At 35.4% G+C, this 24,683-nt stretch overlaps 1 protein-coding gene across 1 annotated transcript; it reads left to right on the top strand.

The window, feature by feature from the left end:
- Positions 1-40: 40 nt before the first annotated feature.
- LOC136039541 (ras-like protein) lies at positions 41-24,425 on the top strand. The gene is made up of 6 exons (XM_065723365.1): positions 41-147; positions 6,318-6,366; positions 9,904-10,017; positions 16,444-16,586; positions 18,568-18,728; positions 23,895-24,425. The coding sequence occupies exons 1-6, from the start codon at positions 117-119 to the stop codon at positions 23,964-23,966; spliced, it is 570 nt and encodes a 189-aa protein (XP_065579437.1). The 5' UTR covers positions 41-116; the 3' UTR covers positions 23,967-24,425.
- Positions 24,426-24,683: the final 258 nt, after the last annotated feature.

The raw sequence follows: 24,683 nt of genomic DNA, 5'->3' as shown, positions 1-24,683 counted from the left end.
GTTAAATTAATCAGTCAATTTAGATGGCTGTCTAGTTTATGCCAATCATCACAATCATTAAAAAATATAAACACTTTTGTCTATTTTATTTGGGATGTTCTGATTATTCTCTAGGAATGACTGAATATAAACTCGTTGTTGTAGGCGGTAAGATTTCCTTGTTCGTACCCTCTGCTTGGAAGTGGTAGATGTTCTAACAGAAAGGCTATCTGAAAGGGTAATGGTTGGCTATCTTCACGAAGCTAAGGAGTTTAGTCACTTATGTAGGCCATAGTTTACATTGTAGCTTCAGTTGGTGAAGAAAAATAAAATGTGTAGGGCTTATATTCATGGACTATTCAGGTGGCTAAGAAATAAACTTACCTTGACTTTCAATATTACATCCTGAATCCAAATTTAACATGCAAATGCATGGAAAATAACACTACCACCCCTATATATTCCAGTACAGGGTATATGTGTGCACATTAGGGTGTGGAGGTAAAGTTCACGCTAACCATGATAGTCAGAATTGCATACTGAATCCAAATTTAACATTCATTTGCATCAGAAAGGAATTTTATATCCACCTCCCTATTGTACAAATATAGACAGGGGTAGGGGTAAATTTCATTTCCAACTCAAATGAATAATAAATTTGGATTCAGCATGCAATTCTGACTGTAGAAGTAAGTTTATTTCTTATCTACTGGAATTTTCTGTTAGCCTAATATCTACCCAACCCATAGGCATAATTTTTGTGACAAGTATTAAGGCTTGCTGCTATTGGTAATAATAAATAAATAAATTAAACATTGAAATGGCTATAGGCTATTGGTCTAAGTTGGGCAGGGGAAAGTATATTCATCTCTAAAAATTCTCCTTCAAAATATAGGTTACATTTCCTTTTCTCAAATAATTTTCTTAGCTAGCCTAGAAGATTATGTAAATATTAAGCAGTCCATATGTCTGACCTACAAATTAAGTGAGCATGCTCTTTCTGAATATAATAATTGTATTGTATCAGATTGACAATGCTTCTTGACTACTCAGGTCCCTGCAGTACATTACTGTAGCATGATTTGATCTCTGGGTCCCATATTACCAAGCTAAGGTCAAATCCACTGCACCACCTCAGGGTTGAATATAATAATTGCTTTTGTTGACAGTTCAGTTTAAATCTAACCTCTTTAACTTTACTCAAATATATAGGCCTAGCCTATATTATACATTTCCTGTATGTTATATGATTCTTGATTTAGTAAATATTTCTGTTAACAGAGTATTCAGATAATTAAGAAACAAACTTGCATCAGAGTTTCATCCTAAATTCTAATATGGAATTAGATTCCATTACAAATTCAATATTAATCTAACCTGTCCTTTCCAGCCTTGTCCAAATAGAGAAGAGAAGAGGATCTTATCTATTTAAAGTTTTTAAGCTTCAAAATATTTGAACAAAGATCTTAGGCTGTAAGTTATCAGTATCAGGCAAGATATGTCTCTGCTATTTGTAGGGCAATTTTCATCCATAAATGTCAGGCTGTTATTAAAAAAAAAAAATCAAAATAGCATCAGTAAAGGGCAACTCCAGATGCTTTTTGTAGTGTCCTGTATTGATGGAAGAGTTTTTACTAACTAGAAAATGGATATAGCTGGAGATGGAAAATTGCAAAGTATTCCAGTTTTGCTGTAAAGGACCAAGATGTTTCTTTCCATTCCATGCCTCAAAGCATACAGTGGTGTGATCTATCTAATTTCTATGTTGTTTTCTTCAGATGCTGATGAGTATAGTTCTCTGATGCTTTGCAACTATATTTGAAAGAGAAATGACATCCTGACGTAGAATTAATTAGGCTTATTGTTATTCAATTTTTAAAAAGGAATTTGTCTTTTTGAATGCCTGCAGAAGAATTTTCTTTGAAGAAGGGTGCCATTATGGATGTTTTGAAATGATATAAGGCAAAAATGTTTTTAATTTCATATGCAGATTGGTGTTGAGTAGATTGTTTCTACTCCCAAACATGAGAAAGAGCTTGCTGCATACCTAAAAAAAAATGCTCACTCCCAAATCATGGGCTGACTCCCTATACAACAAGAAAGTTAGCTATCAATAGACAATAGCATGGAAGGTTGAATTCCTGTCAAGCTGGGAACTGAATGACAGAGCAGAAGTGGAAATAAAAGGATTCATCATGTGGAATGTCAGTTTGTTCATCAAAAAACTAAAATACAGGCCAGGCTTATGCTGTCAGGTGTAATGCCATTATAATTGACTCCTTCCTTCAAAATCTTTTAACAGATGTATTGCAAGTATCATTTTCCTCCTGGTTGAATCTGGAACTGCAACAAAACAGGAGTACCCATAGTTGTGCAGGCCCCAAAGGTGATTGTTAAAAAGGGTGCAAAATAGGTGGCACATATGCTGGCAAAAAGAGGGGGAAATATCATTATGCTATGTTTTGTATGTGCAATTGATTAGACAATTTCTCTGTTGTTTCTTTTTCCAAGAGTCAAAGCTTGAGAGAGAATGTATCAAGATAGACCACCAGGATGCATTGGATCTGCCCATTGCAGTGGATGGATGAATTACCTTAGAAAATTTCCTTTGTTCCATAGAACACTCTAAAATACTTTAAGCTCAGCTAAAAAGACCTTGTTTGACAATCATAAAAACCATCTTTTAGCAGAAGTAATTTCCTTGTGCAAAGATAATGATATCCACCACATAACTTTTCCTCCCCATTACTCCTACCATATCCAACCCCTTGACATTTCAGTGTATTCACCATTGAAAGCTGCCATCAGGGATTCATTTGACATTTGAATACAGTTAAAGCCTAGTCAGGGAATTTCAATACATGAAATTGCAAAGTTGTATGAGTATCCCTTTCTGGGAATGCTTAATCCTCAGAATGTCACAGCTGGTTTTGAGAAGGCAGGAATTTGACCTTAAAATTTGAATATATCCACAGAAGCCAGTTTTCTGAACCAAGCTTGACAGAATGTCCTGGATCCTTCCAATATGGATGACTCTCACCTTGGTTCATTTTGTGCTTCATATCCTGTCTTGACTGAGATAAGGCTTGCTAAGAAAAAGAAAAGCTGTTAAAAAAAAGTCAAAGGTTCTTTTTGTTGCCAACAAAACTAGAGATATCATTTTAGACATATATATGCTGTCCAACAACAAGTCAGATGATGAATATTTGCTTAGTGGACTTTTCAGTGAGCATGAAACTGATGAAGAATTTTCTTGTAGAAATCCTATACATGTAAAAATTTGCAGTGGGACAGAAGTAAAACTCTGCTGTTCACTGTTTTGGTGAAATTGAAGAAAAAAGTAACAGTGCAACAAAAATAAACTACCTGCACAAGTCTGGTGGAAAGTGCATCTTCCCTGAATGTTGAGGTTGTACAGAAATTAACTTTCCTAACATTATCATGAAGCTTCCTACAGTAGTTTGTGTGGGAGGAACTGGGTAAATAGCCAAAACTCTTGTATTTGGCTGTGATTCAGTTCAATTTCCAATAAATTAAATTTAATGTTACATTTAACTTGTATATTATCTTAACTAAATATCATTTTTGTCTGAATACATTATTACAAGTATTAATTAATGAATGTTTTGAAATGCCCCATGTTTGTCTGAAGTCACCCATAGTTAGGGTAGCTTCAAACACTTGAAGACGTCTTTACCCTTTTTTGTATTTTGGGGTAGCCCAAAATACTTTTTTGGGTCTTACCAAGAAAACAACTTGTAGTAAGTCATTGAAAAAAAAATCACCTTGAAAAGTGAATAATTAAGCTTTCTATACATGTAAAAGAAGGTTTGTATCTTTAGAAATATGCCTTGTAGGGGTCGAAAACCTCAAAAACCTCAAAACATACAGTTTTGCTTCCTGTCCCTCCCATATTCTATATTTCTCATACATTTACTGATTCTCTTTTTTTTTCTTTTTTTTTGTCAATTTGGTATACAGATAAACCAGTTTTAACAAGATTTATGCTAACACAAGTATATAAGCTGTATCTAAAATAAGAGAAAATTGTACCATCTTTGAGGGTCTGAAAAGGGCTGAAAATTGAATTTGCAACAGAAATTAATGTCCTATTTTGATTCAAAATGAAATTCTGATTCTTGAGATATGTTTGTTTCTGAGCTATCTGAATACCCAGTTACTATAAAGATTTGCCCTTTATTTTCTCAATGTCAGTTGAATTTACAGGTAAACCCATTTTAACAAGAGTAATGATAATGAAGGTATATAAGTTAGTTGATTCTGGGGTGCCTGCTGATACAATTCTGCTTGACTTTTCTAAAGCTTTTGGCAGTTTGTCATAAGTGACTTGCAATCAAGCTACAGTCAGTCTTTGAAGAGAATTTGATCTACAGTAGTTTGAAGAGAAATCCCTGCTCTGGTCCCTTTTTTTTCTTCACCAGTTATCTCAGTATGTTCAGTTATTTGATGTATCTGTTAGCTGTATTTTTTCTTCTTCTAAGCAAATTCTAAGTGGAAATCTTCTGGGAAGTGTATTACCTTACCTTAATTACCTTAATCCATCTGAGAGCTTTAAGGTCTTAAAGGCACAAGCTACGATTTCGGTGATAAATTTCTTTATTTGATTCATTGGTTTAGGAGCATTATTGCCTACGTTGTGACTCGGCCTATACTATTGGGTCATACACTATTTAATATCTTTATCAATGATACTTAAACACCTTAAATTGCACTTACTAGCAATGTGGATGAATCCAGTGTACACCAGTTAGTGATGATGGGGCCATAGTACATCTGCTACATCCCATTGAGTTAGCCATGGTTTTGTCACCCAGTCCTTGTTAAGGCTCAAAGCTTCTCAGACAAACCTCATCATGCAACAATCTGGTCCTTCTACAGAACAATCTTAGACTGCTTGGACAATGGGCTGAGCCTTAGCTTCTTGAATTGAATGATGTCAAGTACCAAGTTATTTACTTTGCCAAGATGAATCCTTGTTGCTGTTATTTTATTCTGGGCCACCCAATCTCCTCTGTAAAGGATGAGGGAGATTCTTGAATCACCATTGATAAAAAATTAAAATTCATTACCTGTACCAAGAACTGTGCTGCTGGTGCTAGTTTAACTCTGGGTCTGATTGAGCATACCCTTTCCAGTTGTTCATCAAAAGTCACTAGTCTTCTGTATAAGCAACTAGTTTCCCCTGAGCTTAAAGCTGTATTGCCTCTAGCCTCCCTGTATTTTGAAAAAGATATAAAAGCTCTGAAAGATGTGCCACCAAAGTGGTATCTGGCATGCATGAGCTTTCTTACCCTGCAAGACTATCTAAGCTGAAACTTGCAACACTTGTATAGAGGAGAAACAGAGGTCATGCCATTCTAACATACAAGTTAATGAAGGGAAGCACTCTTTCACCATTATTTCCAATTGCTGGTCCTAATTTAAGAACCTAAGGCTATTGGCTGAAACTTGTTAAGCAATCTTGCTAACCAGAAGTACTCAATTCTTTTCCTTCAGAATTGTCAACAGTTAGAATAAACTCTCTGAAGACACAGCTACTGCTGAATCCTGTGACATTTCATATGAAGGCTGGATGCTGAGTGGTCCTTGACAGAATGTAAACTTCACTAGGAAGTTACTGATCATTGCACTGCACTGGGTCACTAAATAACATAGTAAACAACTATAATCATCAACTCTGGAACTTCTCAAGGAGAAATTGTTAGTTTGCTCTGCTGCATGTAAATTTAGACAGAACAACGATTCCCTATCTCAACCATCAGACAAAGGTGGAAAAAGATGTAAGTGCTCCCTAGAACATGTATAAACATAAGCAACATTATATTTTTTCACAAGTAGACAAGTCAAATTTCTCTTGAGTGCAAAACTTGGCTTTACCTTTGTGACACTAACTTTTAAAGAATCTAATCTTAAATTAATTTATTCCAATACATTTATAAAAATGAGTAATTAGTTGTATAATGCTATTATTAGATGTTTTTAGAAATCACAAGTTGGTTTCAAAGGCATTTTGAGAAGGTTTCTGCCAAAATATGTGTTCCAGGGTAATATACATTGGACCACTGATGGTGGATTAAATAGGAGGAGCTGTTTGTATATGCTGATAATTTAGTAACCAACAATACTGAGTTTGATTTTACTATATAAATTTATATACAGTTGTTTGCTCCAAGCTGCAATTTAAAGTAATGTTGTTTTAGGAAAGTCTTTTTTGTGAAACATTCAAGCTGTGAATATTCATGTCGTCCAGGCTCCCGTTTATTTTTGTGTGTATTTTCCAAAATGACATTCTGATTCAATGTTGTTATTCTTTTCAGCTGGAGGTGTTGGTAAAAGTGCCCTTACAATCCAGTTGATTCAAAATCAGTAAGTTATTCAAGATTAATCAATTCTATTTGTTTTAATTTTAGATTTTTTATTGGACAAACTTTAATTTTATTTGGTACTCTGTTCTTGACTTTTGGGGAGAGTATTTCAAAAAGTTTTTTTTTTTAATGAAATACTAATAAAAAAGTACAATAAAAAAAACAATAATGACTCAGATTGAGTCTCATATTTTTGGCTACGGCAATTTAAGATTAATAAAGAATTATAAGGCCAATTTGGTGTGAAACAAATTTCATATGATAATTTTTATGTGAGCTGAGAATAAAGAGATAGATTTGGTTAACTGTTACAATAAAAGTAAATCCTTTTTTTTTACTTTGCTCTTGAATTAACAGAAAATATTAAGCTTAATGGATGCTTAGTGTTGTAAATGGTAAAATTGGTCATTTTATATATTTTACCTGGTAGTTAACAATTTCTGTAAAGTTGGTATTTTAAAGAAACTTGTAGTTTATCTTAGTCAAAAGCCCCCCCCCCCCCCAATGAAGCTTTCAGAAATCAGTTTCCCAGTGTAAAACGAAAATGTTTAGCCAATTATCTCATTGTTTTTTGGCAAGCTAATGAACAAGTGGTATATTGGTCTTGTTTTTGGTGTTTTATCTTGGTAATTATTGCTGGTAACATTAATTAATATTTTAATATTTATTTTGGTATTAACAATCATTGGATTTATTTGATTTAACAATTTGAATGCTGAAGAGCATTAGCAATTGATTATGTGATGTTTAGTGTTATGAATGGTGAAAGTGAAATTGGTTATTTTATATATTTTTCCTTGAAATTTACAACCTTTGTAAAGTTGATATTTTACCAGTATTTTATAAAAACTTGAAGTTTATTGTAGTCAATATCCCCCCCCCATAAAGTTTTTCTGAAATTTGGCAGGCGTATCAGGAACCAGACAACTTCGACCATCTGGTGGGGGGGGGAGTGGGGGAACAGTTAAATCTGAAAAATTAGAAAAAATGAGGTATTTTTTACTTACAAACGAGTGTTCGGATCTTAATGAAATTTGATGTTTGGAAGGGTATCGTGTCTCAGAGCTCTTATTTTAAATCCCGACCGGATCCGGTGGTATTGGGGGAGTTTGGGGGGACCTAAAATCTTGGAAAACGCTTAGAATGGAGGGATCGGGATGAAACTTGGTGGGAAAATATGCACAAGCCCTAGATATGTGGTTGACGTAACCGGAACGAATCCGCCCTCTTTGGAGGAGTGGGGGGAGGGTTAATTCTGAAAAATTAGAGAAAATGAGGCATTTTTAACTTTGCGAAGGAGCCTTCAGATCTTAATAAAACTTCATATTTAGAAGTACCTCGTAACTCAAATCTCTTATTTTAAATCCCGACTGTATCCAGTATCATTGGGGTGTGGGCGGAAATCTTGGAAAACGCTTAAAGTGGAGAGATCAGGATGAAACTTGGTGGGAAGAATAAGCACACGTCCGAGATACGTGACTGACATAACCGGACCGGATCCGCTCTCTTTGGTTGAGGGGGGGGGGTGTAATTCGGAAATATTACAAAAATGAGGTATTTGTAACTTACAAACGGGTGATCAGATATTAATGAAATTTGATATTTAGAAGGATCTTGTGCTTTAGAACTCTCATTTAAAATCCCGATCAGATCCGGTGACATTGGGAGGAGTTGAAGGGGGAAGCTGGAATTCTTGGAAAACATGAAAACCAAGGTATCTTACGAATCGGTGATCGGATCTTAATGAAACTTGATGTATAGAAGAATCTTATGTCTCAGATGCTCCACTTTCAATTCGAATCGGATCTGGGGACATAAGAGGGTTGGAGGGAGAAAAAAAATCTTGGAAAGCGCATAGAGTGGAGAGACCGGGATGAAATTTAATGGGAAGATTAAACACAAGTTATAGGTACGTGATTGACATAATTGAAACGGATCCGTTCTCTTTGAGGGAGCTGGGGGTTGTTAATTTGGAAAAATTAATGAATTTTTAATATTTAGAAGGACCTCGTGTCTCAGAGCCCTTATTTTAAATCCCGACCGGCATTAAGCCTCTGATTTTCCTTTTAAATCAATCTATTGATTCTTAGAGTGACACACACTTTGAGTGAGACAAATGTTGTATAAAAAGTTTAATGTAAATGAAGCAGGATATTTATATACAATTCAGTTTTCAATATGCCCCTTTTCAAAGATATCATAGTTGATAAAAGTTTGGAATAGTATTAAGATAAGTATGTAAAGCAAGATTAGAATATTGGAAGCTACAGTGATGACAGTGTTCAAGTATGGTTCTGAAACGTGAATGCTCCAAAAGATGTAGGTGGATTTGTTAGATGTTTTCAAGAAGAATTGGCTATAGATTCTTTTAGGTACGTGTCTGACTTGCTGTATTTTAAACAGTAAGCTGTAGGGAAAACATGGTTTTATCCTGCTTTCTAGGGCTTTAGTAAGAACAAAGTTGAGATGGCTGCAACACGATCTGTAGATGAAGGATGACAGATTGCCAAAGAAAGTCCTTTTTAGTTAACTACACAGGACCAAACAAAAAGAAGGTCGTCCACAAAAGGGGAAAGAGAGGAATTTTGTAAGGAAGTATTTAATGGAAATTGGAACTTCTTGGAGGGTTGTAAAGAGGTAGGCTTTGAACAGATTGGGAGAGAGAAGAAGCTTGCGTAAATTATGTATAAATCATGGTATAGTTTGAGAGAGGTAGAAGTAAAACGTATTGTTCTATTTCAACAAATGTAAAAGTTGACCTTTTTATGTACCATTGCCTAAGTTAGAAAAAGATATTCTTTTCTGGATTATTGTGTATATCTAAAAAAAAAAGAATCCAAAAATGAGTAGAAACTAACTAGGAATCGAAATTTCTCTGAGGGAAGTAAACCGTGGAACTCCACTGAGGCCCCAAGCCTTATGTATCATTACACGTGATATTTTCCCAAGTTTGGTGAATTTTAAAAGCTAATACTTTACTCAAAACGCAAATCCTATGCAAAAAAAAGTATGTTGCTTTAGGATTAGAAATTCCTTAAGTATCCTGCAGAAAATAAATAAAAGACTAACGGATAAGACTCCGGATGGTCTTTCACCAGTCATACCTTTAAATTTGCATGCAATTTAAGTTGTCTAAAAAACTTCAGCAAAACTTAGAAAATTATTTGCGTCAAGAATTATAAGTAAATCATAATATAAATTGGAGAAATTCAGTTATTTCTTTTTAATGTATGGAAGGTTTTTGATGTTAACCTAAATCATGTAAAAAAAAAAAAAATCCTAAAATGTTTCATTTTTCTGTTGGTACAATAATCATACATTGTATTATGTTTTCAGTAAAGTGTTTGTTCTTTGAAATTCCCCAAATATTGGGAAATATTTTATGTTAGTTTCATGTTGCATAGGATATAAAGTAATAATTTTTGTTCATTTTAACTTTCAACTTTGCTCTTTACAATTATAATATTTAGATCCATGTGAAAAGCATATTTTGGTTAATGTTAATTGAGTTTAGTTGTATCTTCTTTCTTTTTCCCAGTTTTGTAGATGAATATGACCCAACAATCGAAGATTCTTATCGAAAGCAAGTTGTAATTGATGGCGAAACCTGTCTTCTTGATATTCTTGACACAGCTGGTCAAGAAGAATATAGGTAAAGTGTAATATAGTATTTTTGTGTAATTGTATAAATATAAACGTAATTGTATAAATATGTAATTATAGTAAGTATAGAGTGTATAGTGTAATTATATTTATATAATGTGTAGTATTGGTAAATTGTTTTTCAGGTAGTTATTTAATATCTAATCCCTATCATGATTGGTTTTGTTTTGCTCTAATAGAAGGGGAAATTAGTGATAATTAATAATAAAATTTATTATATAGTTATTAGTAATTATAAATTAAATGTAAAAAGTTTGTGGTAACAAACTGAAATATGGAATGGTAATAGTAACTGTAACTCTAAACAAAGTGTTTTCAATATCAATGTTTATCAAATAAATCAGATCATGTTGATTCCAAATATTTAGGATCATTTGGTTTAAAGTTAATTGTCAAAAGTTACAAATTTGAGTGAAACTGCCTAATTTTCATCGGATCGTGGTCACTAAATATGTAGCACAATTAAGTTTAAAGTTACTTGCCAGAAGTTACAAATATGAGAAAAGTTGCATAATTTTGGAAAAAAGGGAAACACCCATGAGATGCGAAGTGATTTTGATGAAAATTAAACTATCAAATTGAGCATACCAGAAAGCTCATTTGCTTAGTTTTCTAAAAAGGAATCACTTGTGGATTGTATGGAGCTATTTGTTCTAGAATATCAGGTGAGGGCTCATCAAAACGGAAATAGAAATATCTATCTGTTTACAATTACCGAAAAATCATATGTTTAGCTTCCGTTTTAGTTTCAAGGATTAATTAATTGTGTTAATACAAAATCCAGGGCCGTCCTAGCATGCTGGATTTGAAATGCTTTGTCCATGAGGATAGGGGTTTGGATCCTGGTGTGACTAGTTATTTGGGAGTAATGGGGGTCAGTGGCGTGACTCTCTAAGCTCAGCCAGAGTCAAGCCAGCTCTAAATAGTTGTCTGGAGAAGTCTAGTGAAGGTAAAAAGGAAGGGTGCTCAAACATAGGATGGCTGTGCTTAACTTTTTGACTTTTTTTTTTCCTTATTGGCTCTTTTTCTTGAAGATTGGCTTTTATTCTCAATTACTTTGGAAGGTTAGTTTTCAGTTCTATATATTTTGTGCATTGAAGACGACTTGACAGCAATCCCTGCTGAAATACCTGCTTTGTCTTGTTGTTATTCACAAGCTGAAAATTATCCTCTTTGCTGTTCTGTGCTTATGTTTCTCCATTTGTTTTAATATTATTTTGTTTTTATCCTTTTTTTATATCAGGTATAGCCAGTGTAGTCTTAGAACTTATCTTGGGCTTAATTGTAGCCTACTTGAAGGACTTTTAAGCCGAATCGCACACATAGCAATTTATGCAGCTGGAGAAAGACACTTCATGTGGATAAAATAACTCTGCGGATTCTCCTGTTAGGGTCATTAGAGATCCGAAGTATTTGAACTGTTGGACATCCTTGATTTGGATTCCATTCAAGGTGATTGGTGTGAGGTCCAAGCAGGTACGCATATTCTTGGTTTTCTCAAGGCTGATATGGAAGCCGGTTGATAGAGCCCTCTTGGTGGCGTCATTGAGCATTGACTGTGCCTATGCGATAGTTGGGGCCAGAATGTCAACATCATAAGTATAATATAGGTCTGTGACTGAGAAAGAAGAGTTTACTGCAATACCCTGATACTTATTGAGAACTTTCAGAATCTAGTCAATAATAGAATTGAACAATACTTGTAAAAGGACGCAACCATGGTGAACATCTTCTTTGATCAGAAATAGGTGCAAAGGTTCACCATTTGCTCTGATTCTTGCCTTCATTCTAATATAGTACGCTTCCAGTAATCTAATTATTTTGTCAAGTTCTCCGTCCTCCTGCATAGGTTCCCAGATGGCGTCGCTTTGTACCGAGTCAGATACCATGATAAAATCTATGAATATCTGAATTGTTTCTTGCTTATGTTTGAAGTGGTGTTTGAGAATCTGCTGTAGACTAAAAATCTAGTCACAGCATCCCGTGCCTGTCCTGAAACCTGCTTGGTTAGGTCTTGTTCATAAATTTCTCACGTCTCTGAATCTATTCAACAAAATAATTGCGAATAGTTTTGCAGCAGTGGGAATCAGGGATATTCCTTGATAGTTTTTATATTTTGAATGGTCACCCTTTTTGAATCTTGAGATAATAGTTCATGTTTTCCACTCGTCAGGAATGTACTCTTTCTCCCAGACATCTACAACTAAGCTATGCAGCTCATCCACCGCCAAGTCATGGAGTGATTTTAGGAGCTCAGCCGAAATTTCTCCTATTCCTGGGCTTTTGTGGTTACTCTGTCGTTTCTTTGTTTGCATGATTTCTTCCATGCTGGGCGAGTCGGTGCAAACTCCCTCATAGGCCTTGTCACCTGGTGGGTTCTGACTAGGTTCAAAATGTTGGGTGGTCAGGCTTCAGCAGCTCTTGGATATGAGTTTGCCATCCCTTGATGCAGTCTCTACTACTCGTTAGATGCTTTCCGTCAGTTGCCCTCAGAGAGGGAACAGTAATTTGCTTCTATTTGCCTGTGCGCTCTCCAAGTAAATGGTACAGCTTCCATGTATCACTACGTGAGGCAGCGTTTTCCATATTGGTAGCAACATTTGGCCAGTATTTCTGTTTCTCAGTCCTGGCAGACCTGTGGCATAGCCGCTGACCACACCCAGAGTCTTAACGGCAGATTCTTTCACGTTGTCTCTGAAGCTTTTCCACTTCTGTTCCATTCCCATTTCCGGTCTTACAGGGTTGTTAGAATGACGATAATTCTCTGTAGTGTTTCGCATTGTAGTAAACCAGTTCGAGAGCTCAAGGACGAAGGATTCTCAGTAGTCAGATATCTTCAGTTTAGCGACGTCTGTTTTCTGGCTGGTCATACAAGTCTTCTTTGGACTGGTTCTGTGCTCCAGTTTTGTTTTCAGGAGAAAGTGGTTTGACCCATTTCTGGATCCTGTGTTGGGTCTTTTGACATTCGTGGATCTTCCGCCATGGACTTCTATTGGCAGGATATAAGCAGATAGTCAATTTGAGTTTTCGCCCTTCCATCTCGGGATTCCCATGTATATATATGGCACGATCTGCTTCAAATGTAGTAAAAGGCAATGTATAGATAAAACACCTGCAATTACCTATTAACGTCTTTTTTGCACCTGTAAATGCTTTCATTAAGGTACTTTAACATAAAGATCTAGGGTTGATGAGGGAGCAATCCTCCTCATATATCAAATAATTTCTATTCGATTTTAATTGTAATGTCGCTCTACGTTTTCATGTGTAGAAACTTATTATTTCTATTTTTATTTAGTGAAGTCTATCTACTGAAATTATTTACTGAAAGAAAATATTTAATAGGCCTAGTTATTCTTTAATCTGACAGAGAAAGGAAACTAATAAAAGTAATAAAAAGTTCCCCTTTTTAGTTTTATAGGCTAAAACGAGAAACATAATCAGATTTTCCTAGCGTGTGTGAATGTTGCAATTTTTTTTAAATACTTACAGATTTACTAACAATTTTGTTTTTAGGTGGGCCTGTTACAGGTTGTCAATGCTGTATCTAGGGGGGCTAGTAGAAACGTAACAAAAATAAATATTAGAAAAAACGATGTATTTGGTAAAATTCTAGTTAATTGACTTCTTTCTATCTCGGAAAGGGTTTAGTTTAGGAAAATGAAACTTTCAGGGATGTGTCTACAGGCTAAAGTATGTCCTGGGAGGGTATTTTAAAGTACCCACCTCCACTCCTTCTCCTAGAGGGCCCTGAAATTTGCCTACATGACAGGTCTAAACCTATTGAAATTTTGACAAAACAACATTTCACCTTAATTTTCAGTTACTAGTTGCTTTTTCTCTGCCTTTAGTTCTGAAAATGCAATTCCTGTTATTTGAGCAAAATTTTGAGCCATATTTGACTAGAATTTTGAGTCATAAATGTATTTGCATATCTTTAAAACCTTATATAATGGAATTGAGCAAAGTTATGAAGCTGAAAACAATTTTGTTGTACTTCAATTAAGCAGAAGATCTATTTTGCAAGGTTTCACTTTTATGACACATATATTTTTAAAGGTCATCAAAGGTCAGGGCCCTCTAGAAGGAGAAGGAGTGGAGGTAGTTGCTTCAAAATACCTTCCCGGGACATACTTTAGTCTGTAGATTCATCCCTGAAAGTTTCATTTTCCTAACCTAAACCCTTTCTGAGATAGCAAGAAGTCAATTAACTAGAATTTTACCGTGTATTTAAAAAAAAGATTGGTAGAGCCTCCCCCCTCGTAGAAAAAAATACTGGATACCCCCTTGCAGGCTGTTGTACCAAGTTCAAATATTGGTAGATAAATCAGCTTTACAAAAGTATAAAAATAAAACATTCGTGCTTGTTTAAGGATTAAATAAAAAAAAAACTAATTTTTTTAGCCGAAAGTAAGGAGCGACATTAAAACTTAAAACGAACAGAAATTACTCCGTATATGAAATGGGTTGTCCCCTCCGCAATTCCTCGCTCTTTACGCTAAAGCTTTTAATTGTTTTAAAAAGTAGAATTGTGGCAAAGAGTCAAACTTCAGCGTAAAGAGCGAGGGATTGCGGAGGGGACAACCCATTTCATATACGGAGTAATTTCTGTTCGTTTTAAGTTTTAATGTCGCTCCTTACTTTCGGCTAAAAAAATTAGTTTTTTTTATTTAATTTCTGAACGTTTTTTAATTAATGCATGTTTGGTTTTGGCTCTCCGCACATAAATTATTAAAATGAAATCGGTATATTAATTCTTTTTTTTGGCTAAATGGCTTTCTCTTAGTTTTGATCAGACGATTTTGAGAAATAAGGGGTGGAGAAGGAGGCCTAGCTGCCCTCCAATTTTTCGGTTACTTAAAAAAGCAACTAGAACTTTTAATTTTTAATGAACGTTTTTATTAGTAAAAAATACACGTAACTTAAGAATTAACTTACGTAACAAACTTTCATAACCTTATATTTTTATTATGTATACGAGGGGGTTTGTACCCTCGTTAATACCTCGCTCTTTACACTAAATCGTAAGTTTTGTCCCAATTCTTTAAGAATGACCCCTGAATCAGAAAGGCCGTAGAATAAATAGTTGAAATTACTAAAAATACTTTAGCATAAAGAGCAAGGTATTTATCTCCTCCTAAATACCTCGCTCTTTATGCTAAAGTATTTTTAGAACCCCTCATATGCGTAATTATCTCTGTTCGTTTTAAGTTTCAATGCTACTTCTTCCTTTCATTTGAAAAAACGTTTTCATGTTTATTTTTCATTGTTTTCTTATAGTAATACTAGAGAATCCTGCGCCCTTTTCATTGAATTTTTCTTCCCCCATGACAGATTCCTCCAAGGAAAGATCCTCCAACATAGCCCCCTCTCCTCAGCCCCACCCCCAAACAAAATAAAATCCCCCTGAAAACGTCTGTACACTTCCCAATAACCATTACTATATGTAAACACTGGTCAAAGTTTGTAACTTGCAGCCCCTCCCCCAGGAATTGTGGGGGAGTAAGTCATCCCCAAAGACATAGTTATTATGGTTTTCGACTATGCTGAACAAAATGGCTATCTCAAAATTTTGATCCGTTGACTTTGGGAAACAAATGAGCGTGGGAGGGGGCCTAGATGCCCTCCAATTTTTTTGGTCATTTAAAAGGGCACTAGAACTTTTCATTTCCGTTATAATGAGCCCTCTTGCGACATTCTAGGACCACTTGGTCGATACGATGACCCCTGGGGAAAAGAAAAAAAACAAACAAATAAACACGCACCCGTGATTTGTCTTCTGGCAAAAAATACAAAATTCCACATTTTTGTAGATAGGAGCTTGAAACTTCTATAGTAGGGTTCTCTGATACGCTGAATCTGATGGTGTCATTTTCGTTAAGATCCCACGACTTTTAGGGGGTGTTTCTCCCTATTTTCTTAAATAAGGCAAATTTTCTCAGGCTCGTAACTTTTGATGGGTAAGAGTAAACTTGATGAAACTTATATATTTAAAATCAGCATTAAAATGCGATTCTTTTGATGTAGCTATTGATATCAAAATTCAATTTTTTAGAGTTTTGGTTACTATTGAGCCGGGTCGCTCCTTACTACAGTTCGTTACCACGAACTGTTTGAAAAGTGCATGGAAAACGTCCTCGGATGATATGCTTCAACCTTTGGAGGCTTTGCAATGACAGAAACATTTTTTAAAGTTCATGTTGGAGCGATACATTGGTATCATCCATACCCGAACACAGAGAGGAAAACCATCCTCCTCCAAGATTGATTCACAGGACCCTTTCCCGCCAGAAAATTGAAAGATAGTGGTATAAAAAGTTTTGTGACGTTTCAGGTAAACTTGAAAATTAGAGTCCAGGAAAAATAAGAAGTAATTTTTCGCTTAAACCGTTTGAAATAGCCCTTTATTTTTTAGTGCCATGCGAGATCAGTACATGAGGACAGGTGAAGGATTCCTCCTTGTGTTTGCTGTAAATAATGCAAAATCATTTGAAGATATTAGTGCATATAGAGAACAAATCAAACGGGTTAAAGATGCAGAAGAAGTGCCAATGGTTTGTAAGTGATGTTACTTGATTTTTTTGGCTATATAGGGTATATCTATGTTATACGGGTTGGTTATATGTGATAAATATTGGTGTGTGTATTGTATGCCTTGGGGCTACCAGCTATTTGATAGGGTTTCCTATTGGCTACCACTCTTTGATCTCTAACGCCACAGTGCCACCACTGCCGGTACCGCTAGAGTCTAGTAACTTCATCGAGCGATTAAAAGGGTTTTACAATTTCCTCGCGTACTGGGGTTGCAACCAGTATTTGTGAAACGTGTACTGCCTTTTCAAGGGCCAAACCATTGGGCCCAAGGTGTCACAGTCTGTGTATTACAGAAAAATCTAACTATCTTTTTGAAGGGTAAACCTACCCTCCTATTGATATATTAATGTCAGTATTGCTCGCAAACTCTTTATTTACCCTACCTGGGTTCCAGGAAAAATAATCTCTCACAGTTGGAGAAAATATCACGCTTTTATTCATCCAAGTGTAAACTCTGACGAAATATGAACCCTGAACTTTATAAGCGAACTTTGCATTCTAGAAACAAACTAACTAAAAAAATCACTATATTCACACAAAGAAACCTGGTATGGGGTGGATCCTAGATTGACCCTGGCCGATCTGACAAATGAGGGCATCAAAACCACTAGCATTTTGAATAACATTATCTGTCAATGGTCAAGTCCCGACAAACAGAATAAGATTCTTAACTAAAAGTTTACTTATTGTGAGACCACTGACTTAGCTACGAGAATTTAGCTTGTCCTTTGAAATTATACTGTGTCCTTTGAAATTATACTGTGTCCTTGTCCTTGAAATTATACTGTGTCCTTGTCCTTTTAAATTATACTGTGTCCTTGTCCTTTGAAATTATACTGTGTCCTTTCCTTTGAACTTACACTATAAGCAACTGCAATCAAAAAAGGAAAGTGATGGTTTATAGAAAAATAAAAGGGGTAGCGCCCTAACAATTAGTATATATTTCCCTTTCCTTCTTTCCTTTTTCTTTCCCGTTTTATTAGATTGTGTGTTTATAACAATTTTTGTCAATTTAAAACATAAATTTTAGAATTAAAGAATTGTATATTTTGCTAAATTTAAATTTAATATTTTTTCAATGTCCTGTTTTTCTTCAGTTTTTTTTTTTTTTTTCTTATAAAGTACTATCATACTTCTCTGTGGTTTCACGCATCCAGAAAAAATTTGAGAAGGCTTCAGTACTAAAAGTTATTAGCAAGATTCGTCTAGACTTATTTATTTATGCAAATTTACGCAGCAATATGCAGAACCTATTAAGAAAATCCCAAAGGGCTTGTTGGGGTTGTGTCAAGTGGGTTGTGAGTCTTTTACAAGGAGGTTTTGAAAATTATATTTTTCTTGAAAATGAAAGAAGCAGCCCTTATCTTGGTTACTCGTGTAACTTAATCATATATTCACATGAAATGCTAGTGTCACTTCCAATGCAATTCCAGTGTTCTTTCCTAGTTGGTCAAGTTTATATAATATGAACAATATCAGTCGCCCACTTGCCCACAAGTTCTGTCGATATGGTCGGTCATAAATCTTTTAATCATTTTTGGGTTTCTAATGACATTCAATTGGCTCGCATTACTGATGGGCTTGTCTGAAAAAGTTATATTAGTTATAGTTATTCTAATTAGCCATTGTTCTTAAGTCTTTCATCATTTCCACCATGTTGATAGTTTATTTAATGATCTGAGACTTCACCTTTTTTGCAAATTTTGCAGGTCTAGAGGCTAGATAGTTTGAAACGTTATTTCTTCTTCTGAATCCTGGTAAGCTTTCAGTTTTCCAAAAATGGTGAGATTTTTCACCAGAACCCTGGCAATGTTTAAGGTTTACGGTGTTCTAGTGTAAGAAAAAAAATGTAAATGCTATTATAGCTTCAGATTTACAACTAAAGATTTCGTTGCTCAGCTAATCAACAATGCAGCTTTTATTTAGATTTGGATTTTATTTTTAGTGGTTGGAAATAAATGTGATTTGCCAACACGTGCAGTTGACATGAGCCAAGCAAGAGAAGTGGCAAGACAATATGGTATCCCTTTTGTAGAAACCTCGGCTAAAACTCGTATGGGTGTAGATGATGGTTTTTACACGTTAGTCAGAGAAATTAAAAAAGACGTAAGTATTTTTTTTTTCTTCTCTCTTCTTCACAATTTCTAATAGTAACAGGGTGGTGAATGTGTTCCGCCAACCTCATTCGCGTAACCCTCCAGTATCGGTATTTTAGCCATCTGTCTCAAGTTTGAACCCTTTTGTAGAAACCTCTGCTAAAAACTCGTATGGGTGTAGATGATGGTTTTTACACGTTAGTCAGAGAAATTTAAAAAAAACGTAGATACTTTTTTTTCTCTCTTCTTCACAAGTTCTAATAGTAACAGGGTGGTGAACGTGGTCCGCCAACCTCAATTGTGTAACCCTCTAGTATCGGTATTTTAGCCATCTGTCTCAAGTTTGAACCCTTTTGTAGAAACCTCTGCTAAAAACTCGTATGGGTGTAGATGATGGTTTTTACACGTTAGTCAGAGAAATTAGAAAAGACTTAGTTGTTTTTTTTTTCTCTCTTCTTCACAAGTTCTAATAGTAGCAGGGTGGTGAACGTTGTCCGCCAACTTCATTTGCGTAACCCTCCAGTATCGGTATTTTAGCCATCTGTTCCAAGTTTGAACCCTATTGTAGAAACTTCTGCCAAAACTTTTACACGTTAGTCAGAGAAATCAAAAAAGACGTTTTTTTTTCTCTTCTTCACAAGTTCTGATAGTAACTGCGAGATGGACTTTTAACCAGTCTCATTTGTGTTTACCCCTAGTATCGCCATTTTGGCTCTTTCGCAAGCATGAACCATCTATCTAAAAATTTAAGCCAATAGTAACGTGGAATTCTAATTTAATCATGGCTGTCAGTGTTGCTTTAACTAAAAGCATAAAATACCACTCCCTTTCAATAATTTGTGTAAGGGGAAAATTTCTCTGATTAGTTGAAACTGACGTTATGTCATCAGTTTCGTGTAATCAATGCTCACTCCACTCTATTGTTGGTACAAACTTGAGACAAGTGGAATAGTATTAATTCCCGTCATCTGTGCGCGTGCGCTTGGGAATGCGCAAGCGTACTGGTCCAAAGTAGCGATACTGGCGAGATACGTTTTTGAAATGACCTTAATGCGTGTTGGCCACTTCACCACGCTGGATAATTTAGAACAAATTATTCATATCCTTGTAAAGCTCCAGAAATTAGTGGCTTAAAACTATTTCATCCCCTTGCCAATTTTGTCTATGCTCGCAGTCATGGTCAATCCCCTTGGAGGACGCGTGTTATATGGAAGTTTTCTAAACATAAAAGAAAATTAAGAACTGCTAATTTTAATTGTAGTCTAATTTTATACACCAAAACGGATTAAATTTAGCAGTTTGCGTTTTTTCTTAATTGTTTTTGCAATTGTCACCTTTGGAACTTATAAAATAGTAAGAACTACAGAAGTATAAGTGAAATTTTCATCCCCTCCCCTTGCTCTTTGACTGAATTTATGCCTGCATTCGTGATTCGTGAAAGTAAAGTAGAGGGCACAGTTAATAAATGAAATAATTTATGAATTATTAATTAATCAATCAAATCATAATAATAATTAAAATAATAAGTTAAAAAATAAACTATTAAACAATTAATTGATCAAAAATAATTTTGTTAGTAAACGCAAGTTGTGTTAAAAATGGGCCTGAAAATTTTGTGGGAAACACGGGGGGCGCTAATAATGATTTTGCCCTCGGCGCAAGAGAGACCAGAATAGCCACTCAAAGCAAACCAAAGAAAAGGAACGAGAAAGCGATTTAAATGCTCCTCAATACTATAGCCATTAATATCTATTGGAAAGAGTGCAATTTACCAAAACTTGACCAATAACTTACCGCCAAATGGGACTAAATCGCTGTAAATTGTAAAATTGTTTGAAGTATGGTCATGTTATTTTTACAAAGGTGTCGTGTCCAAGGCTCAATTATTTACTCCTTTCTTGGAAATTTCATCTCCAGTAACATTTTAGACGTTTAGTCTTAAGAGACAGTGTAGTCCTAAAGGACTATACAGTTTTTCGAATAAATCAATTTAAATTGTTAGACATTGGGCTTGTTTTACGATTTTTTTTTTTTTTTTTTTTTTTTTTTTTTTTTTTTTTTTTTTTTTTTTTTTTTTGGTGCGTATAATTCGCCACTGTTTTTCAAGGGTCACCAGTTCCCGAAAATACAGGGCGGGGCAAAATTTATTTTAAATATAAAGAGGTGTTTTTAAAAATGCAGGGGCAATGGATTAATACTGGTCAGTGATATAACATTTAACCAACTTAATACTCAAGGAAACAATTTAAATAAGGCTACGGTTTAAAAGAGTAAAAGTAGTCTAGAAAAAGAAAAACCAGACTAGAGAAAAGAAAGGTAGAAAAAAGAAAAACCAAACTAGGATCAAAAAGCAAGCCATTGATCACTGATGTAAAATGCTCTCTAAAAAGTAAAAAAATCTCTAGAATGAACTACAATGGGAACTAGGACCCAAAATTCGTATGGTACCGGTTTGCCAGGTCGGCTTTTGAATCAGTCAGATGTAGTTTTCTGAACTCTAATAAGATTGATGCGTTTTTTATGGCTTTTTTTATGCTCGGAACCTAACAGCCAGCAAGTACATCTCATTAAAAAGATTGCACACAGTCAGAGGTTTAATGCAACACTTAAAAACAATATTTTCGCATGGAGACCAATAGTGAACGTAGTGCAAGTACCGATCTCCAATTTCTATGTGTTTGGCTGAGATTGCTATGCGTGGTTGGAGATCGGACGCTTTTCGTGCTTTTCCCTCAGTTTTCTCTAGGTTCCCATTTAGAGCTGATTCGACTCTGACTGAGCTTACATAGTCACGCCGCTGACCCCACGTCTCAAAAAAAGTAATCAGCGGCTCAAGGACTCGAACCCCTGTCCCAAAGGAGTTAGGAATACAAAACGGAAAGATAAAATGATAATTTATTTAGGTTATACAGGCTGTGTTAAATTACTTTAGAATAGTGTTGAGAATTTTACTCGTGATGTTGATAGTCTTAATAAACAAGGTGTAAGAGTGGGTCTCAATGTCAATGTAAGGAACAGAAAATATTGTAGATTAGGGACTGCTTGGGAAGTTCTATGACGAAAGATTTAGTTTACAGAAGCCAGTAGAATAGAAAAGGTATAATATATTTTACGTTCAAATTAAGAATCTATGGGAGGCTTTTTAGTCAAAATTTGGGGGCATTTGTGTCAACAATGATTTATGTTGCTGTGTGCGACGTAGGAGAAGAAAAAGGTAAGAGGAAGGTGTTTTTCTGTGAAATGATGGAGGTCTAATCACAATTCATTATGAATTAAGTGTTTCCATTCCGCTACGTATATTTACCACGAAGGAATGTTCACCATTGGTGCGAATGACCTGGATAGACAGTTTTGCTAGTTAGACTGCAGGGTGGAAAAATACTGTACTCCTCAGATTAGGTTGGATGAGAGTATAAGAATAGTCTAAAATTTCGGGGATTTCTGTGGAGGTGGTCGAAGCAGAAGTTTTTACTGGGTGGAATTGGGGGGGGGGGAGTCTTCAGTGCTTTCAGGCTGCCCAAAACTGCAATGAAGTGTGACCCTTTTGAGTTAGCTCTGCTGACTTATTGTAAGTTTTTATATGTTCCAAAATTGTTGCCTTTTTTCGCTGATTAAAAAAAAAGAAAGTTCAACATGTAAGAGATACACACAGAAAAATATTCAAAGAAAGGAATGTATGCTAGAAAAAAAGTAATATCGAAATAGAAGAAGGTAAAACGTTTGTATTGACTACCTCGTTCTCTTACAGTTACTTGAGTATCCTGGAGTCAGGACCCCCCAAAGAAGTATTACATTTTTTTTTTTAGTGAATATATATACTAATAATTACTGGTAAAATAAGTAGTAAATATGCAAAAGTAGTGAAATAAATTACTAGTAATTGTAAACTTTTGATGTGTATCGAATATTTATCTGGAAGTTTAAGCGGTAAATGATATCAGAGGATTTGTTGCAAGAGGGTGGGATGAGTGAGATTGGAGGATTTGTTGCAAGATGGGTGGTATCAGAATTTCTTACAAGAGTGTGGGGCGGGTGGTATCAGAGGATTTGTTGCAAGAGACTGGGGTAGGTGGTATCAGAAGATGTGTCGTAAGACTGTACGGTGGGTGGTATCAGAGGATTGGCTGCAACGCACTGGGGTGGGTGGTATCAGAGGACTTGTTGCAAGAGACTGGGGTAGGTGGTGTCAGAAGATTTGTTGCCTAGACTGTGCGTTGTGTGGTATCAGAGGATTTTTGCAAGAGATTGGGGTGGGTGATATCAGAGGATTAGTTGCAAGAGACTGGGGTAGGTGGTATCAGAAGATTTGTTTCAAGACTGTGCTGTGGGTGGTATTAGAGGATTTGTTGCAGGGGAGTGGAGTGGGTGGTATCAGAAGATTCGTTGCAAGGGGGTGGGAAGGTGGTATTAGAAGATTGGTTACAAGGGAGTGGAATTGGGTCGTATCAGAGGATTTGCTGCAAGAGTGAGGGGGTGATATTAGAAGCTTTGTTGCAAGAGGTGGGGTATCAGAGTGTTTGTTTCAAAGGGGTGGGATCCAAATTGTCAATTTTAAAAACAATTTCTTACTACAATTTAGAGAGGTAGGGTCTGCTCTTGCCACCACCACCCCCCCCTTCTTTGCAGCCACGTTTCTGTTTCGGAGTTTTGCATTACGGTGAAGACTTCTCAACTTATGAGATTTTTCATAAAAATGAAGATCTTGTTACATATTTCTGACTCTACTAAGCAGTAGTTTTTGTTATGGTTTGTCTGACATGGTTCGAGAAAAACGAATGGGACCATCACAAGCTCTGCTTATGGGGTTCGGCTAAAGACCTTTGTCTCCATACTGAAATTAGTAATTCGTCTAGTAATTGTTAATATTGAGATAGTTCTAATTGAGATGATATAAGGAGACAGCACTATGATATGATTCACCATGGGCTTTTTAAATGGTTCGTGGCCCGGCCTGTGTCGGTATATTTTGTTTAATTTTTCTGATGTTACTTCTTCTTTTTTAAATTCTGCTTCTTCTTTTCTTGTTTTCCTTTACTTTATCTGCTTCTTTTCTTCTTCTCCTTCCCGTTTTCTGCTGCTTTTCTCCTTCCCTTTTTCTTATTCTGTTCTTCTTATCCTTTTTCTCCTTCCCCTTTTCTCCTCCTTTCTTTTGCTGATCTCTTTTGTCTAATTTCAGAAAATGAAGAAAGGTAACAGTTCAAGACGCGGGCGAAGCGGACGGAAGCAGCTTAAGTGCTCAATACTTTAATGCTTAGAAATAGTGAATCTATACAATCAGAATTTTTTTATGATTAATTTTACTATTCGACAAAGCACAAAGCCTAATTATCTGACAGACCAAACATCGTGTTTTTGTGATATTGTCAGTTTTTTTTTAGATTTGTTTTGCTATTACTTTGCTGTCTTTAATGATGCGGAGCAGAAATTCTTGATTAAATGTTCACAGTTGTGTTATTTCTAAATTTTTTGGGGGAAGAATTATGCTCCTCTTTTTACTTCATCATTTTTTATTCCACTTTAATCAAATTCGAAACAAAAATGTGTTTGATTCAGAAGTTTCTCTTTTACTTATTGAAATTAGGCTGTAATGGGTTGTATATTTTTTTTTTTAATTATTATTTAGTATAGGTTGAGATTGTGAAGGTGAGACTAAACTTAATCAAATTTGTGTGCCATGGAAAAATGAATTATACAGTTGAACATCGAATTTGAAGAAATTAATGGTTGACTATAATTTATTGAGTTATGCACGAAAGGAAGCCCTTCCACGCTTCTGTGAACTTAATTAAAAAATGGCACTGTAATAATTAAATATGTTACGAAAGTACATCCTCACCTTACATTCCCAAACGCTTTTAGTGGGATAAGAGTGCAACTTAGCAAAATGTTTATAAAAGGATTAGCAAGAAACTACAACCCTGTATGGGTGTGAAGCTAGGTATATACGCCAGGGGTGCACCCAACA

This window comes from Artemia franciscana, chromosome 19 (genome assembly GCF_032884065.1).
Source record: "Artemia franciscana chromosome 19, ASM3288406v1, whole genome shotgun sequence".
Lineage (NCBI taxonomy): Eukaryota > Metazoa > Arthropoda > Branchiopoda > Anostraca > Artemiidae > Artemia > Artemia franciscana.
This window is presented reverse-complemented; position numbering and strand designations above follow the sequence as displayed.